General features: G+C 32.7%; 1 protein-coding gene across 6 annotated transcripts in view; it reads left to right on the top strand.

Moving 5' to 3' along the window:
• Window positions 1-18,418, top strand: part of KANSL1L (KAT8 regulatory NSL complex subunit 1 like) — a 133,675-nt gene that overhangs the window by 40,760 nt on the left and 74,497 nt on the right. For 5 of the 6 annotated variants that reach the window (XM_012751454.3, XM_012751446.3, XM_012751450.3 and 2 more), the window contains exons 4-5: window positions 13,421-13,618; window positions 17,843-17,964. In XM_012751454.3, coding sequence (XP_012606908.2) covers window positions 13,421-13,618; window positions 17,843-17,964 — 320 coding nt within the window. The remainder of the gene's footprint in view (window positions 1-13,420; window positions 13,619-17,842; window positions 17,965-18,418) is intronic. The other variant, XM_012751455.3, reaches the window with a different exon arrangement.

The following is an 18,418-nucleotide window of genomic DNA, read 5'->3' as shown; positions in this document are numbered from 1 at the left end:
GTCATTTGTGTATCTTTTTTGGTGAAATATCCGAGTTTTTTGCCCCATTTTTAATTCAGTTGTTTTCTTTTTTCTTGTTGAGTTTAGGAGTTCTCTAAATATTCTGGATATTAATCCCTTATTAGATATATAATTTGCAAATATTATCTCCCATTCAGTGGGTTGCCTTTTTACTCTGTTGATGTCATCTTTCCATGCTCAAATTTTTTAAATTTTAAAAATTTTTTTGAAGTCCATTTTTTTTTTGCTACTTAGGCCTTTGGTGTCATATCCAGGGAATCATTGCCAAATCTAATGCAATGAAGCTTTTACTGTATGTTTTCTTCTAAGATTTTTATACTTTTAGTTTTAACATTGGTATCTTTGATCCATTTGGAGTTAATTTTTGTATGTGGTATTAGGTAAGGGTCTGGTTTCATTTGTTTGCGTGTAAATATTCAGTTTTCCCAGGATCACTGGTTGAAGAGAATATGTTCTTTCCCCACCAAATGGTTTTGACACCTATTTGACCATTTATGTGAAGGTTTAATTTCTGGGTTCTTTATTCTATTCCATTGGTCTATATATCTGTTTTATGCAGTACCACACTCTTTTGATTATTGTAGCTTTTTAGTGATTTTTGAAATCAGGAAATGTGAGTTTCCTAGCTTTATTTTTCAAGATGGTATTGGCTATTTGGGGTCCCATGAGAGTTCATATGAATTTTAAGGTGGATATTTCTATTTCTATAAAAAAAGGCATTGAGATTTTGATAGGGATTGCATTGAATGTATAGATTGCTTTGGGTAGTATTGACATTTTAGCAATATTAAGGCTTCCAATCCATGAATGTGGGATATATTTCCATTATTTTTATCTTCTTTAATTTATTTCAGCAATGTTTTATAGTTTGTATCAGTCTTTTACTTATTTGGTTAAGTATTTATTATATTTATCCTTAAGTATTTTATTCTTTTTGATGCTATTATAAATGGAAATTTTTTATAACTTTCTTTTGGGATTGTTCATGTTAATATACAGAAATGCAACTGACTTTTGTATGTTGACTTCCTATCCTACTACTTTGGTGAATTCATTTGTTAATTATAACAGTTTTTGGTAGAATCTTTAGGGTTTTTAATGTGTCAGGTTATATCATCTGTAAATAGAGATAATTTTACTTCTTTCTTTATGTTGGGATGCCATTTATTCTTTTTCTTGCCTAATTGCTTTGTCTAGAACATCTAGTCCTGTGTTGAATAGAAGTGGTGAAAGCAGGCATCTGAAACATTGCTTTGTTTCCGATCTTAGAGGAGAAAAACTTTCAATCGTTATTAATTGAGTATGATGTTTTCACTGTGAATTTTTCATATGTGGCTTTGATTCTGTTAGGGTAGTTTTTCTATATTGCTAGTTTGTTAAGAGTTTTTATCATGAAAAGGTGTTAGATTTTTTCAAATGCTTTTTCTGCATCCATTGATAAAATGATGTGGTTGGTTTTTTCCCCTTTCATTCTGTTAATGTGATTGATTTTTACATGTTGAAGCATCCTTGCATTCCAGCAATAAATCCCATTTGATCATGGTTTTTAATCCTGTTAATATGCTGCTGAATTTTGCCAGCTAATTTTTGTTTGAGGATTTCTGCATCAATGTGTACAAGGGATATTGATTTGTAGTTTGTTTTGTTGTAGTGTCTTTGCCTGGCTTTGGCATCAGAGTAATGCTGGTCTCATAGAATAAGTTAAGAAATGTTCCCTCCCCTTCATATTTTTGGAAAAATTTGAGAAGGATTAGCTTTTGTTTTTCATTAAATGTTTGAAGGCCAGGCATGGTGGCTCATGGCCATAATCCTAGTGCTTTGGAGGCCAAGGCAAGAAAATTTTGTGTGACCAAGAATTCAAGACCAGCCTGGGCAACATAGTAAGATCTGGTTTCTACAAAAATATAAAAATTAGTCTGGCATGATGGCACACATCTGTATTCCCACCTACTTGGGATGCTGTGGTGGGAGAATTGCTTGAACCCAGGAGTTTGAGGTTACAGTGAAGTATGATCATGCTACTGCACTCTAGCCTAGGGAAAAACGTAAGACTCTGTCTGTAAAAATAATGTTTTTTTTTTTTTTTTTTTTTTCGAGTCAGAATCTCACTCTGTTACCCAGGCTAAAGTGCTGTGGCGTCAGCCTAGCTCACAGCAACCTCAAACTCCTGGGCTCAAGCAATCCTTCTGTCTCAGCCTCCCGAGTAGCTGGGACTACAGGCATGTGCCACCATGCCCTAATTTTTCCTATATATATTTTTAGTTGGCCAATTAATTTCTTTCTATTTATAGTAGAGATGTGGTCTTGCTCTTGCTCAGGCTGGTTTCAAACTCCTGACCTTGAGCTATCCTCCAGAGTGCTAGGATTACAGGCGTGACCACTGTGCCCAGCCAAAACATTTTTTTTTAAATGTTTGATATTACAGAACATGTTCTTACATTTAGGGGAAAAAAATAAATAAATAAATAAATGTTTGAATTCAGCAGTGAAGCCATCAGGTCTAGGGCTTTTCTTTGTCAGGAGATGTTGATTACTGATTTAATCTCCTTCATAGTTACAGATCTATTCAAATTTTCTATTTCTTTGTGATTTAAGCTTGGTAAATTATGGCCGGGCGTGGTGGCTCACACCTGTAATCCTAGCACTCTGGGAGGCCGAGGCAGGAGGATTGCTCAAGGTCAGGAGTTCAAAACCAGCCTGAGCAAGAGCAAGACTCCGTCTCTACTATAAATAGAAAGAAATTAATTGGCCAACTAAATATATATAGAAAAAAATTAGCTGGGCATGGTGGCACATGCCTGTAGTCCCAGCTACTCGGGAGGCTGAAGCAGAAGGATTGCTTAAGCCAAGGAGTTTGAGGTTGCTGTGAGCTAGGCTGATGCCATGGAACTCTACCCCCAGGCAAAGAGTGAGACTGTCTCAAAAATAAATAAATAAATAAATAAGCTTGGAAGTTTTGTGTTTCTAGGAATCTGTCCATTTCATTCATATTATTTAATTTATTGGTGTACTCTTGTTCATAGTACTCTCTTGTAATCATTTTTAATCTCTTTAGAATCAGCAATAACATTCTCAGTTTCATTTTTGATTTAAGTCATCTCTCTTTATTTTCTTGGTTCATTTAGTTAAAAGTTTGTCAATTTTGTTGACCTTTTCAAAGAACCAAATTTTAGTTTCAACAATTTTCTCTATTGTTTTTCTGTCCTTGTTTTTGTTTATTGCTACTCTAATCTTTATTATTCCCTTTCTTCTGCTAGCTTTCGATTTAGATTGTTCTTTTGGTTCTTTAATTTATAATATTAGGTTGTTAATTTGAGGTCTTTTTTGTTTTTTAATGTGTTTATAGCTATAAATTTCCTCCTTAGTACTTTTTCACTGCATTCCATAAATTTTGGTATGTTGTATTTCATTTTCACTCATTTCTAAGTATTTTCTAATATTCCCTGTAATTTCTTCTTTGATCTATTGGTTGTTTAAAAGTGTGTCATTTAATTTTCACAAATCTGTCAATTTTCCAGTTTTTGATTTCTGATTTCATTCCATTATGGTTAGAGAAGATACATTTTATGATACTTTCTTTTTACATCTCTTGAGATTAGATTTAATCTGTGGCCTAACATGGTTTTTCCTGGAAAATTTTCTATGTGTACTTGAAAACAATTTGTATTTGGTGGTTGTTGGACATAATGTTCTGTTTATTTCTGTCAAATCCAGTTGGTTTATTGTGTTAAGTCCTATGTTTCTTTACTTATCTTCCATCTATTGAGTGGGTTATATAAGTATCCAACTATTATTGTAGAACTCTTGATTTCTCCTTTCAGTTCTATCAGTTTTTGCTTCATGCATTTTGATGGTCTGTTATCAGGTGTGTAATTGTTTATAAATGTTATATCTTCTTGCTGCATTTATCCTTTTTTTTTTTTTTTGAGACAGTCTCCCTTTGTTGCCTAGGCCAGAGTGAGTGCCGTGGCGTCACCCTAGCTCACAGCAACCTCCAACTCCTGGGCTCAAGCAATCCTGCTGCCTCAGCCTCCCAAGTAGCTGGGACTGCAGGCATGTGCCACCATGACCGGCTAATTTTTTCTATATATATTAGTTGGCCAATTAATTTTTTTCTATTTATAGTAGAGATGGGGTCTTGCTCTTGCTCAGGCTGGTTTCGAACTCCTGACCTCGAGCAATCCACCCGCCTTGGCCTCCCAGAGTGCTAGGATTACAGTCGTGAACCACCATGCCCGGGCCTGCATTTATCCTTTTATTAATATATAATGGCCTTCTTCGTCTCTTGTAGACTTTTTTGATTTAAAGTCTCTTTTGTCTGATATTAGTATCACCATCCCTACTCTCTTTTGATTACTACTTGCATGGACTATCTTTTCCATCTTTTCACTTTCAACTTATTTGTGTCATTGGATTTAAAATGAGTCTCTTCTAGACAGCATGGAATTGGATTGTGTATTTATATCCATTGTAATTTCTGTCTTTTGTTGGAGAGTTTAATCGATTTATATTTAAAGTAATTACTGATAAGGATAGACTTATTTCTGACATATTGTTATTTGTTGTCTATATGTCTATAGCTTTTTTTTTTTTTTTTTGCTTAAAGCCAGAATCTCACTCTGCCACCCAGGGTGGAGTGCAGTGACATGATCACAGCTCACTACAACCTGAAGTGCCTGGGCTCTGGTGATCCTCCTGCCTCAGCCTCCAAAGTAGCTGGAACTACAAGTGCATGCCATCACACCCAGCTAATTTCTTTATACTTTGTAGAGACAATGTCTTGCTATGTTGCCAGGCTGGTCTCAAACTCCTGGATTTAAGAGTTCCTCCCACCTCAGTTTCCCAAAATGCTGAGATTATAGGTGTGAGCCACTGTGTCCAACCCTTTATAGTTTTTTTGTTACTCATTCCCTGCATTACTGTCTTTTTTTGTGCTTAGTTGATTTTTTGATAGTGAAATGTTTAAATTTATTTGTAATTTCCTTCTGTATATATTCTATAGCTATATTCTTTGTGGTTACCAGGCAGATTAAATTTAACATTACAAAGTTATAACATTATAATTTGAATTTAAACTACCATCACTTCAATAACACATAAAAACTCTGGTCCTTTACAGCTTTGTTTCCACCTTTTTTGGTTGTTGGTGTTACAAAATTACATCCTTATACTCTATGTGTCCCAAAAGATAAAATAATAATTATTTTAAGTATATTAGTCTCTGCCAAGTGTGGTGGCTTATGCCTGTAATCTCAGCTGCTTGGGAGGCTGAGGTGGGAGGATAACTTGAGGTCAGTAGTTTGATACCAGCTTGGGCAACATAGTAAGTCCTTGTCTTTAATAAATTTTTTTAAAAATTAGCCATGTACCTGTAGTCCCACATGCTTAGAAGGTTGAGGCAGGAGGATCACCTGAGCCCAGGAGTTCCAGGCTGCAATGAGATATAATTGTGCCATTGCACTCCAGTCTGGGCAACAGGGAGAGACCCCATCTCTAAAAAAGCAAGCAAACAAAAATATATTAATGTTTTAACTTATGTAGAAAAAGGTGGCATTACAAACCAGTATATGACAAGACTAGCTTTTAGACTAATAATTTTTTTAAAAGTGCATTTAGCCTCTTAAATCATTTAGAAAACAAGAAGTAGAGTTATAAACCATTCTTAAAATAATACCATCTTTTATAATTGGCCATATATTTACCTTTATTGAAATTTTTATTTTTTCATATAACTTCAAGTTACTATCTAGTGTCCTTTCATTTCTCTTTGTAGGACTTCCTTAAGCATTTCTTGCAGTACAGGTCTAGTGGTAACTAACTCCCTCAGCTTTGATTTATCTGAGAATGTCTTGATTTCTTCCTCACTTTTGAAGGACAGTTTTGCCAAATGTAGGATTTTTGGTTGACAGTTTTTCTGGTTTTTTGTTTTTATTTTAGTGTTTTAAATGTGTTGGTCTACTGCCTTCTGGCCTCCAAAGTTTCTCATAAGAAGTTGCTGATAATATTATTGAAGATCTTTTGTATGTGTTTCTCTCTTGCTGCTTTCAAGATTCTCTCTTTGTTTCTGTCATTGGACTGTTTGATTTTGTGTCTCTTTGTGGTTCTTTTTGGATTCATCTTACTTGGAGCTTGTTATATTTCTTAGATGTTTGTATTCATGTATTTTATCACATTTGGGAAATTTATACCCATTATTTCTTCAAATATTCTCTCTGCCTCTCTTTCTCTTTTTGTTCTGGAACTCCACATGTATATGTTGGGCCACTTGATGATATTCCACATGTTCACTTTTCTTCAACTTGTTTTTCTTTCTGTTTCTCAGACTTGATAATTTCCATTGTCCTATCTTCAAGTTCATTGATCTTTCTTCTGCCTAATTTCAGTTATTGTATTTTTAGCTGCTGAATTTCTGTTTGGCTTTAATTTTGGTGAATCCCAATTCACAGATACTTTTATTGCTTATGCTTTTCATGTTCTATCTGAGAATGTTTGCCTACCCAAAGGTAATAAAGACTGTTCCTTTGTTTTATCTACAAGTGTCTTTAAAGTTTTAGCTTATATTTTTTAAGTCCATGATCCATTTTGACTTAATTTTAATGTATGTTGTGAGTTAAGAGGGTCAGATTTCCAGTGGATGAATTCCTGATTGATTTTCCAAATAGATATCCAGGTATTTCAGCACCATTTCCTGAAAATACCATCAACGCTCCTTTGTATTACCTTATCTTTGTAAAAAATCAATAGGCTATATATATGGTCGGTTTACTTTTAAATTTTCTGTTCTTTTTCATTGATTTTTTGAATCTCTCTATCTCTTCCTTTATGCCAAAATTACACTATCATGATTACTGCAGCTTTATAATGAGCCTTGAAATTGGGTAGAGTGAGCCTTCCAATTTTGTTCTTCTTTTTCAAAATTGTTTAAGTGATTAGGTCTTTTCATTTCCATGTAAATTTTAGTATTTGTTTATTAGTGTTTACAAAATTTTCTTCCAGGATTTTATTTGAGATTGCATTGAATATATAGATTATTTAGGGAGAATTGACATCTTAACAATGTGGCATCTTTGAATAAGTAAATGAGGATTATCTCTCCATTTATTTAGATCTTTCATTTTTCTCAGAAATGTTTTATAGTCTTCAATGTATAATGTATAAATTTTTTACATATTTTGTTAAATTTCCCTATGCATTTTGTGTTTGGGGTACTATTATTAACAATAGTTGTTTTTTTTTTTTTTAATTTTATGTCCTTAGTATTCATTACTAGACTTTAAAATACATTTGATTTCTGTGTATTCACCATATATCCTATGATATTTCTGAACTCATTTGTTTGTTCCAGTAATAGTAACTTTTTTATAGATTTCTTCGAGTTTTTTATATTCATGACTATGTCCTCTGTGAATAAGATATGCCATCTGGGTCTTCTGTAGGCCTTTTATTTCTCTTTAATGCCTTATTGGCATAGGCTAAGAACTTTAGTGCAATGCTTAATTGAAATGATAAGTGAAAAATCCTTTTCTTATTCACAATCTTAGAAGGAAAGCATTTAGTCTGTCACTGTCTCTTTTGGTCTTTCTCTTTGTTTCTACCTTTTATTTATCTAGCATCCATCAGATAAACTATTATGTTCAGTATTATTCAAGTAACTAATATTACTTGATGATGATATAATGACAATAAACTATAATGTGGTACTTAAAATACATGAACTGTTTTAAGCAATTTATATAAATTATTTCATTCAATACTCGAAACAACCATATTTGGTAGATATTGTGTCCTTTTACAAATAAGGATATAGGGAACAGAAAGAAAGTGCCTTGCCAAAAGCCAGAAATGTTCAAATAGGTTATAGATCTTTCCTTTGTGATAAATGTATTTATAAATAACTAATATAAAGGAGAAAATGAATGCAATGAGAAAAGTATGGATATAGTGCTGCGGGACTTCTGATTAAGGAAAAGTCCTGGAGATAGACTTGAATGCTTGGTTCAAGAGTAAGTTGATCAGATTCTATTTAGAAAACTTATCTAGAACTATATCTCAGTAAAGAACATATATTTTAATTTTAATAGTACCTGTCATGATAACTATGTGCATGATAGACTAATGAAGAAAAAGTATACCAGGGAAATGCTTGCTAGCAGTTCTAGTATATAATAAACATTAGAACAAAGTTATGTATACTGCTAACTCTGGAGGTAAATATCGGAGAAATACCTAGAGAGAACAGAGAATTACCAGAGAGACCAGAGTACACTTGAGGATAGACATAAAAGCCATATATCCCCCCAAAACCACCTCAGGATTTTGAGCATTATGACCTCTTAGGACATATGGTTTTTGAAGAACAAAGGATGTCACTTGAGGTGCTTTTTCAAATCACAATTGTAACAATTACCAAAATTCGCCTCCGCCACCACACACACACACACACACACACACACACACACACACACACAAAGGCATAGGAAAATATTGGTGGGCAGTTATGTTTTCAGTAACTTCCCAAGTTATTCTGACTTCAGCCTTTCTTTCCTTTTAGTTATTAATCTGCTATTTCCAAGAAAGGAGAAAAATGCTTGATTTATAGGAAATCTGTTAAAAATTAATTTTCTCACACATTGATTGTCAAGGTCTTTTGGACATTTTTGTTGGTATGTCCTGAAGGAGTTTGAAATATGATATATTTAGAAGGGAGATCTCTGAGAAGATGTAGATTTGAGATTATTTCAGTGAAAATGGCTATTAAAGCTATGTTATTATATTGTAGCAACTTTTAAATAAAATTCATTCTTTGTTCCTTCCTTCCTTGTTTTCTCCTTTCCCTCCCTGTTCCCTTCACTTTTTCTCTTCTTTCCTTTCACACATAGTCAGGTGCCTAATATGTTTCGGAAATAAAGTGATGAAATAAAACTGGAGTTCGTACATTTTCAGCACTTTCAGTCTAACTGGGGTAAAAATTGAGCAAATGTTACAAAAATAAATGTTTTAATTCCAACCCAGAGAAATCTTAGCATGATATCTCACTTGCTTAAAAATACATTGTTTCCTGAAAATTATAGGCTACTTGAAAATTGAAGTATATTTTCCCATAGAAGCAATAATATAAAGATCTCATGCAATCCCATGAAGTTTTATTTAATTAAAAAATTGCTGAATATCTCTTTGTAATTTTGTTTTTGTGGGAAACTTTATTCTCGATGGTAATACTATAGATAATATAATATTGTAAGGTTGATAGGAATTGGTCTGAAAAGAAAAAGCTGAGAAGGGAAGGAATCATAATCCTTGAACCATGTGGTTAGCCTAGCCACACCTAGGGCCTACACATTGAAAAAGATTAATAAGTTTTAGGCTCTATCATGAATTTATATTCTGGTAAGGGAGATAAAACATGTAATGGTTGTGATATAATGTAATATATCCAGTAATACATGTTTTTATAAAAGTGGCATAGAGATAATACTTAAGGATAAGAGGATCAAAGAAAACGTCAAGAGAAAGATGTGGCATCTCAGTATGACTTTGGACAATAAATAATTTTCTTGATGAACCAATGGAACTAGAAAAAGGCATTCCTTAAGAATTTGCAAGAAACAACATAATCAGTTTCATGATAGACAAAGTAGTATGGTATTCTAAGGACCAGAAAGTTTTCTATTTGGGGATACTAAGAGAAAAGAAGCAGAAAGTATGAGTTGTAGAAGAACAGAAGTTAGGAAGTGATGAATATTGTTTAATGCCTTGTAGTAGTTAGTGATGGCATCTGTAGGACGGTGGGTAGTAGGATGGACATAAAATCTTAGGCTTATGAGTTCTGTCTTTTAGATTTGAGGGAACCATGTTCAAGAATAGTTTCCTGATGGAAGTTTAATATTAAATTACTGTAATTACTTTTTCTCATTGTTCACTATTATCTTTATAGGACCTTCAGCTGTAGTGATTTCCCAGTCCTTTCAAGATCACCACTAATCTATCTCCTTTGATAGTTTTCTTTAAAGGATATTACATCACACACATTTTTAAAAATGGCAAATAGAGTTCTAAGAATGAGTCAAATATAAAACAATTTGGAAATTCCTAAGAAAGTGGGTTCCCAGTTGAATTGATGACTAAGTTTTATTTTATTTTATTTTATTTTATTTTATTTTACTTTATTTTATTTTTGAGACAGAGTCTCACTCTGTTCCCCGGGCTAGAGTGCCGTGGCATCAGCCTAGCTCACAGCAACCTCAAACTCCTGGGCTCAAGCAATCCTTCTGCCTCAGCCTCCCAAGTAGCTGGGACTACAGGCATGTGCCACTATGCCCACCTAATTTTTTCTATATATTTTCAGTTGTCCAGCTGATTTCTTTCAATTTTTAGTAGAGACATGGTCTCACTCTTGCTCAGGCTGGTCTTAAACTCCTGACCTTGAGTGATCCTCCCACCTCGGCCTCCCAGAGTGCTAGGATTATAGGCGTGAGTCACTACGCCCAGCCAAAATTGATGACTAAGTTTTATATTTTAATCTAGGCAATCTGATTCATAATCCTTTGACTTGAGAAAGGATATTTTCATATTCTGTATATTATAAGCAGTACTACATATTTGTTTAAAATTTTTTAAAATTTTGATTTCATGTTTATATATTATCTATTGGAATAAATTGTTTTAAGGAAACACATACAAACTTTCAGTAATAATTTATATGGACTTACTTTTTTCTTGATTCAAGTTAGATGTGTACCTGGCCCTTTGTTTCCTTAAAGAATCATTTTGCTTAAATTTTTAGAGAGGAGAAGATAGCAGTTATTAGCAACATCCTTTGGTTGTTCTTAGTTTTGTCAATAAATTACAAATTCCCATATTTCCCCTTTTTTTCCACTTCAGTTTTCCACTAAGACAACAGATTCTTCTTACTCTCAAATTGAAATACTTTTTCTTGGGAGAACACTGGCTATCCTATATAAATGGTCTCTTTCTTGGGTTTATTTTGTTATCCTGTAATAGAGTCTTCTACTTTTTAAATTGTACCTTTTGTGTGTTTTAAATTTTATATTTAAATTTTTGCTTAAAGTCAGTGACTTTAGGGGAATAATAAAGATGTTGCTGAGGCAATTGTTTATTTTTTCATACAATGTTTCTCTGTGAAGACCCTGAGGGTTAGAGTGAGAGACCTCACTAGTGTTATTACAGGAACAGTTGTCTTCTGTGGAGCAGTAGATTTGCTTTCATCTCATGCTAGAGTTTTCAGTTATCTCAGTTATTGTAACTCATTTTTGTTAAACAAAAAAAATTATATCTTTGTTATCCACCTGGTTTTATCTATCATTTGACTATTCTTTTACTAACTTTTTAAGAATAGAAACTAACTCTCTGTCCACAAAGGATTTCATCTTTACCCCTTTCCTCTGTTCTTGGCTTCAGCAGATCATCATGGGCCACTCTTCTTACACTCTGAGAGTTTTCCAAGGTGATAGTTTAAGGGCAAAAGTAGATTATGAAGTTGACTATGAATGAATTTTAAAAATATCATTGTTTATTGAGCTAACTACAGCAGGCTGCCTACTTATAAAAAGGTAGCATTAAAAAGGCTTAGAAATTGAGCTTTGAAATTCAGAATAGAGTTTTCCATAGAAGCAATATTATAAGTATGGGTTATGAAATCAAGCTAATCTATAACATAGTGGCCTATAATATAAACTGCAATTAAACCAAAGATAATTGCAATTAAATTGATACGGTAAAAACTTGTGTTTCTTTTGCATGCAGGTACTTGTGAAAAACCTAGTGAGAGACTTATAGAAATTTGAATGGATACTTTCAAGAGCCTTAAAGATTGATGATACTATATCTATAATATCTAATTTAATTTTTAAAATATCATCTGAAACAAGACTTCTTTTAAGTATGTTTCTTCAGATTTTTTGACAGCAATATTTGTACATTCTAAGAAAATAGTCATTGAGATCAACAATTGGATCCCCTTCTCTTTGGAAAAATTAGCAAACTAGCACTATTTTAAATGTAAATTTAAAAAACAATACTGCGTTTACTGCTTTTACCAAAAATATGTGTTTAACACGATAACTGAATATGTCCACTCTAAAGTTACATATTCTCTAAATTATATGGCATAAACTACAACTTATATATAGCATACTATATATAAAAATTTGATTTTTATATAGGCATCTATAGGCAGTTTTCATCTAATAAATAGGACTTATATATAATATAGGCTGGCTCACAGAAGTCATTTAATTTCTTCTATTCTTGAAATAATGTACACTAATATTAATATTTTAATCTATTTTTATTTATAAGAATATAATATTTTAGCCACATTAGGAGTTTTATACTTTTCCAATTAGCCTATAGGAGTTTATTAGAATTTTTCAAATATATATATTACTATATTCTTTTAGGGGGAAGGCTATTGAAAGGGATAATGATGAGAACTGACTATGAAACCACTAAGATCATTTCTTTGCACTCCTTTTTTTCCCTTTCTTTCCTGTCTCCATTGCCTCTGAGGAACCTAAGGTTCAGAACAGGTGGAGTGAGGAAGCTTATGAATATAGGAGAAAGCTAAGCAAACAAGTTGAAAAATAAGTATGTGTGTGAGTAGGAAGCAGGGACTACAGAGGCAACTAGTTCCCTACTAATTCCTTACATTTCCTCAGTTCCTTACATTTCAGAAAATATCCCATCGAAGTTTAAAGCTTGTGTCTTTATTATTAGCACAGCAACTCTGTAGGTAGCAGGAACTTTGATTGGCCTAGATGGTACTTTTGCTCAGTGGGGCACTCCTACCTGTGGTTGCTGGCTGGCAGCAACAGAGACAGGGCTCCTAAGGGTACTCTGAAAGGAGTTAGTGCAGAGTTAGATTATTCTTTGGATATTTGTAAATTTGGTATTTTATTTTATAAAATTGGGAGTGCTGAAATATAAAACTCAAATAGAAATGCTGGTGACTAAAATACTAGAAGATTCTATTAGGAAATATTTTGGATTTCAGTATGAAATCTCCCTAGTCTGAGTATAATAAGCCTTTAATTTTATTTTAAATGTGTCATGCTTTTAATACTAATAATTAAAACCAACTAGAAAAAAACTTGCATATATGTAAGTTAAGACAATATTTTACAAGTCCAATACATCAGCCATACATGTTATTTTGCCAGCACATATTTTCATAAGCCCAATACATCAGCCATACATGTTATTTTACCAGAACATATTTTCAATCAGCCAATTCTTTACAGAATTAAACTGGACTTTCAAGTTTATGTTTTCTGATTTTCAAGGGATAATAAGAAGCATAATTTCAAGTGCCTTGTAGCATCAGAGGTGATTTAGTAATCAATTTGTTTTCATTTCAACTCTCTCATTGCTGTTTGTCTAGGGGATAGTGATCCTAGAAGAATGTCAACTTCCAAAAGACATTTTGAAAAAACAAATACAATTTGCAGACCAAGCAGCTTCGTTAAACACTACAGGGAATCCTCAGGTTCCCCAAGAGTGTCAAGATCCTTTACCAGAACAAGATTTTGAAATGTCACCAAGCAGCCCTACTTTACTTCTTCGAAACATAGAAAAACAGGTAACATCAGAGTAGGGTGTCAGTGATATGAAATGACTTTTCATTGGTTTTATAAACTATTCAAATAAACATCATTATATGTGTGTCTGCCTGGAATATGGGTTATTGAAGTTGGCCATTTGACATTAAATGCAATTAAAATATTCGGTATATGAGTGATATTTATCATAATATTGATTAATTAAAATTACATAAATATAATATACAAAGTATTGGTACATAGCCATAGGGTGATAATCATTTATATTACGGTTGGAAAATCTTTTTTCTAACAAAATTGCCTGTCATTGGACTTTTTTCAAGGGGAAAGAACAGTGGTAACAATTAATAAATCTGAATGGTTGTTTGACCAGTTTATTGATTGGGTTTTTAGTAAAGGATAATATTGGAGTATGGGTTTCATCATAAAAAATGATTATGTAAATGGAAAGTCAAAGAAGCCTATAATAATTACTTTGCTTCCAAAGCCTTCCCTGGGATCTAAATGTTACTATGGATAACTCCTCAAGTTTAATTATTCTGGCCTATCTACCTTATATCTATCCTTTAAAATCAAACAATTTATTTTTATTTAGATTTTGGTGGCTTTTGAACAAACCTAGCTTTCTAGGAGATTGTTACTGTGACTAGACTGAGTCTGTCAGAGCATAGCCATTCTTGACAATAGCTGCATGATTACATTGTTCCTCTAGGAAATGATAAAGATTCATGCCTGCCTGCATCTAATTTTCCTGGATTTTTTTCAAAAAATAATTAAATGCAGGAAATAATTAAATACAGGTTACTGTCTTATTCCTGGTAAATCAAATTATGATGTAATTTCTTCTACTACATATTTATTAAAATTACAATTGCCTAGAGTTTTCCTTAATTGGAATATGTAATCAAAACACCTTTATGAATATTTTGTAATTCAGAAAGTTATTTGGTAATCATCTGATGTTAAATTGTAATGCACTTTATTATATAAATTATGTTTTGAATTAGTTTTGGTTATGTTCTCATATTCCCACTTCTTTCTTTTCCCTCCCCTGATCTCATAGTATTAATCCTCTTTTGGTTGGACCCTAGTTGTTTCACAATGTAGGGTAATTTATTTGCTTATTCTGTCAAATCTACTTTCTTTACCTATAGGTCACTACTTATTCATTAGAAAGTATAAGCTGATTAAACTAATTCTTCATACAGTACAATTCTAGAGGGATTTTCATTTCCAAAAGAGATTTCTTGTACCTTTTTCTTTCTCCTTGGTAAAACCAGGTTTTTTTGGTTAGACTTGAGATAACTTAAGAACTGTCTAATTGGTGGATCCCAGTGAAAAGTGAAATTGCTGAGCCGTTTGTTAAAAACAATTATTAAGAATTTAAAGACAGTGGCAGCAGAACACTAAGCAAGCCTAGGACCATTCTGAATGCAGCCTTATGCACAGAGTTGCACACCAGTGAAGCTGGCCCTGGCTAGCATTTTAGATCTCATTGCTGATGGGAGTATCAGATGCTTTGGTAGTGTACGGAAGGAGTAGTAGTTGTGAGAGCAACAATAATGGCTCGACATACGGAGAGTAGAAGAAAAAGATGCAGAAAGGGGCAGCAGCAATTGCTTGTAGAGGTTATTAATAAATTGCCTACAAATAGGTTATTTGCTCTTCAGATGTGGTAATACTACTTTTATAGGCCAATTTTAGAAACTTAAGTTGTTTTCAGATACTTGTAAAGGAAGACCATCTAGAAGTGAGTTAAGTGGTAAGGGTAGCAAGCCCATTATTGCACTTAGCTTTCTTAATATAATCTATTGATACATAACTGTTCACAGATAATCTTTTGACTTGATTAAAGTAGTTTTGTTAGACTTGGAAGTTAAAATATAAAACCACTGTTAAGTTGTAGGCTGATAACATGTTTAAAAAATAACCTATTGATTCATATTATTAATATATGCTTGCATTGTTAGATAATATATTTTGCTCACAAATTGAAAAATATCTTATTTTTCGTATTTTAGTTGACATAAAATAAATTTTACCGCTGGTATATTTACTTTAGAAACCTTGTTACGTATTTTGAATTAAAGTTGATTAGTTTTTGTTTTCAGAGTTCAAATTATGCTTCTCTTAATTTTATTTTTCTTATTTGACTATTTGATTATTTAATTTTACTTTTCTTATTTTACTATCCCACGTATAGACACAGGTATATGAGATTTTACTGGGCCACTGTAGGTTGGTTCTTAGGGTAAAGCTAAGGCTTGTAATGGTGTCCTTCTAGGCCAATTACTCAAAAATGCCCGACCAGCGCCCTCCAGTGGCTCAAAAGATTTTAGATGTTTTTAGAGATGGAACAATGAGAAGAGAGTTTCAGTGTTTCACACTAGAAAATATGAGATACTTCATAAATTTAATTGTAAAATTAAACTAAGGAACACTTGCTAAATGGATAAAGAATCTATTTGTATTGATAATCTTGAAAATGAGCTTTTTTTTTTTTTTTTTTTTTTTTTTGAGACAGAGTCTCGCTTTGTTGTCCAGGCTAGAGTGAGTGCGGTGGCATCAGCCTAGCTCACAGCAACCTCAAACTCCTGGGCTCGAGCGATCCTTCTGCCTCAGCCTCCCGAGTAGCTGGGACTACAGGCATGCGCCACCATGCCCGGCTAATTTTTTGTATATATATATCAGTTGGCCAATTAATTTCTTTCTATTTATAGTAGAGACAGGGTCTTGCTCTTGCTCAGGCTGGTTTCGAACTCCTGACCTTGAGCAATCCGCCCGCCTCGGCCTCCCAAGAGCTAGGATTACAGGCGTGAGCCACCGCGCCGGGCCCGAAAATGAGCTTTAATCTAAAAAAATCTGAGTAATAATTTTTAAAATCAAGTCATTAGGTGCATATTATCTCTCAAGAAAATAAATGGTGAAAATATTTCAGGGTCTTTCTCATGAAAGACTTTTTGAAGGAATAAAATAATCAGGATTAATTCTATAATATTTAGTCTTATTATTTCTCATAGAATGTTATTAGTTTCATACAAATGAAGTTTCAAAATAGTTATTTCATGTACCCCTTTATTTTATAATAGAATATCTTATAGTCAATGAAAATGGTGAAATAGGTCTATATATATTTTTAAAAGATATTCACTATATTATTTGAGAAAACCAGGTTTTAGAAATTATTGTGGCATGATTTGATTAAAAGTGTGTGTTATACATACACTCATGATCACATATACTCAGAAAACTTAGTCTAGAGGGAGAAATATATACCAAAATATTGGCAATGTATTTTTCTTTGAAGTATGATTACAGTTGACTTTCTTTTAATCTTTTAAACTTCTCTGTATTTTCTAGTTTTTCTACAATGAACATGCATTACATGTATAATGAAAATAGTTATTCTTTTGTAGAAATGTACTCTATTTATGTGGACTTTATTATATTTGTTATTGTTTTGAGAATAATTTACTATTTATTACATATATTTAAGTTCAGGATAATGGCCAATGAAATCTTAAGTGGCCAAAAAAACCCTGGTATTTTTGAACTAGGAAAACTATTGAGAAACAGTGTAGTGCTAGATGTAGACCTGAATTTGAATCCTACTTCCATTTATTACCAACTTTATAACCCTTGCTCAAACTCCTTAATCTTTCTTTCTTTTCTATAATTTACTAATCTATAAATGGTAATAATAGTGATATCAGAAGCTCTAATATTATCTACTTTGCAGGTTAGTTGTGCAGAGTAGAAATACTCTATGTTTGGTGCCGGGTATAGTGCCTAGCACATAGTAGGCACTTAATACATTATAGCTATAATTTTTTAATTATTAAATTGGCTACCTCAAGGAAAATATATATGCTATTAGCTGGGTTCTGATGTTTTAGATGATGAGATGGGTAGATGAAGGAACTATAATAAATAAACCATAATATATAGTTTAAATATTATATTAAATATTTTAAATATTAAACTATAGTATATAGTTTAAATATTATATTAAATAAACTATAATAAAAAGGGTATGAAAAAGGATGGGAACTTAAAATGTAGATTTGTTTATAATAAGTGGAAAAATCAGCTGTGTAAATCATCTTTATAGGCTAAAATATGTACTGAAATAAAAACATTTACATGTGTCATGAGAAGTTAAACACTTAATAGGTATTATAGGTCTGAGAATTAACTCACATTTCTTGCTTAGCAGTAGTAAAAGGTTTACTGTTTCCTTGCAGAGTGCACAGTTGACTGAGATCATCAACAGTTTGATTGCCCCTCTCAACTTGTCCCCAACTTCATCACCCCTCTCCTCCAAATCCTGTAGCCAAAAATGTCTGGCTAATGGCATTTCCAGGAGGTAGGTATCAATGGGATAGTTTTGCTTCTAAATTTGGCTTTGTATTATTTTATTTTGTTTTGATCTTTTATGTTTTATACTATTTTTTTCTTCTATGTTAAGGAATACTAGAGTACAGTCAATAGGCCATGGGTAAATTTTTAGGTAATATCAAACTTATGTAATTAAAGTAACTATAAATATAGAAATGAAGGAGAAAGCTTTCCAGGATGTTTTATAATGTTTCTAAAAAGAATAACAGTAATAACATTTGTTATAGAAATACTGCCTTATTTTACTGTACTTTCCATTTTGTATCTTTTGTATTCTTGAGCTCCATGCTGTCTTACAATGCATTTTGAGAGAAAATGACCCTAGATATAGTTTGGGGACAGAAGATTGGTAGATATCACCAATAAAATTCAGCATAAGGGCCAGGCATGGTGGCTCACATGTATAATCCAAGCACTTTGGG

Source organism: Microcebus murinus, chromosome 8, assembly GCF_040939455.1.
Source record: "Microcebus murinus isolate Inina chromosome 8, M.murinus_Inina_mat1.0, whole genome shotgun sequence".
In the NCBI taxonomy this organism is placed as follows: domain Eukaryota; kingdom Metazoa; phylum Chordata; class Mammalia; order Primates; family Cheirogaleidae; genus Microcebus; species Microcebus murinus.
Note: the sequence above shows the minus strand (reverse complement) of the source record. Positions and strands in the feature narration are given on the sequence as shown.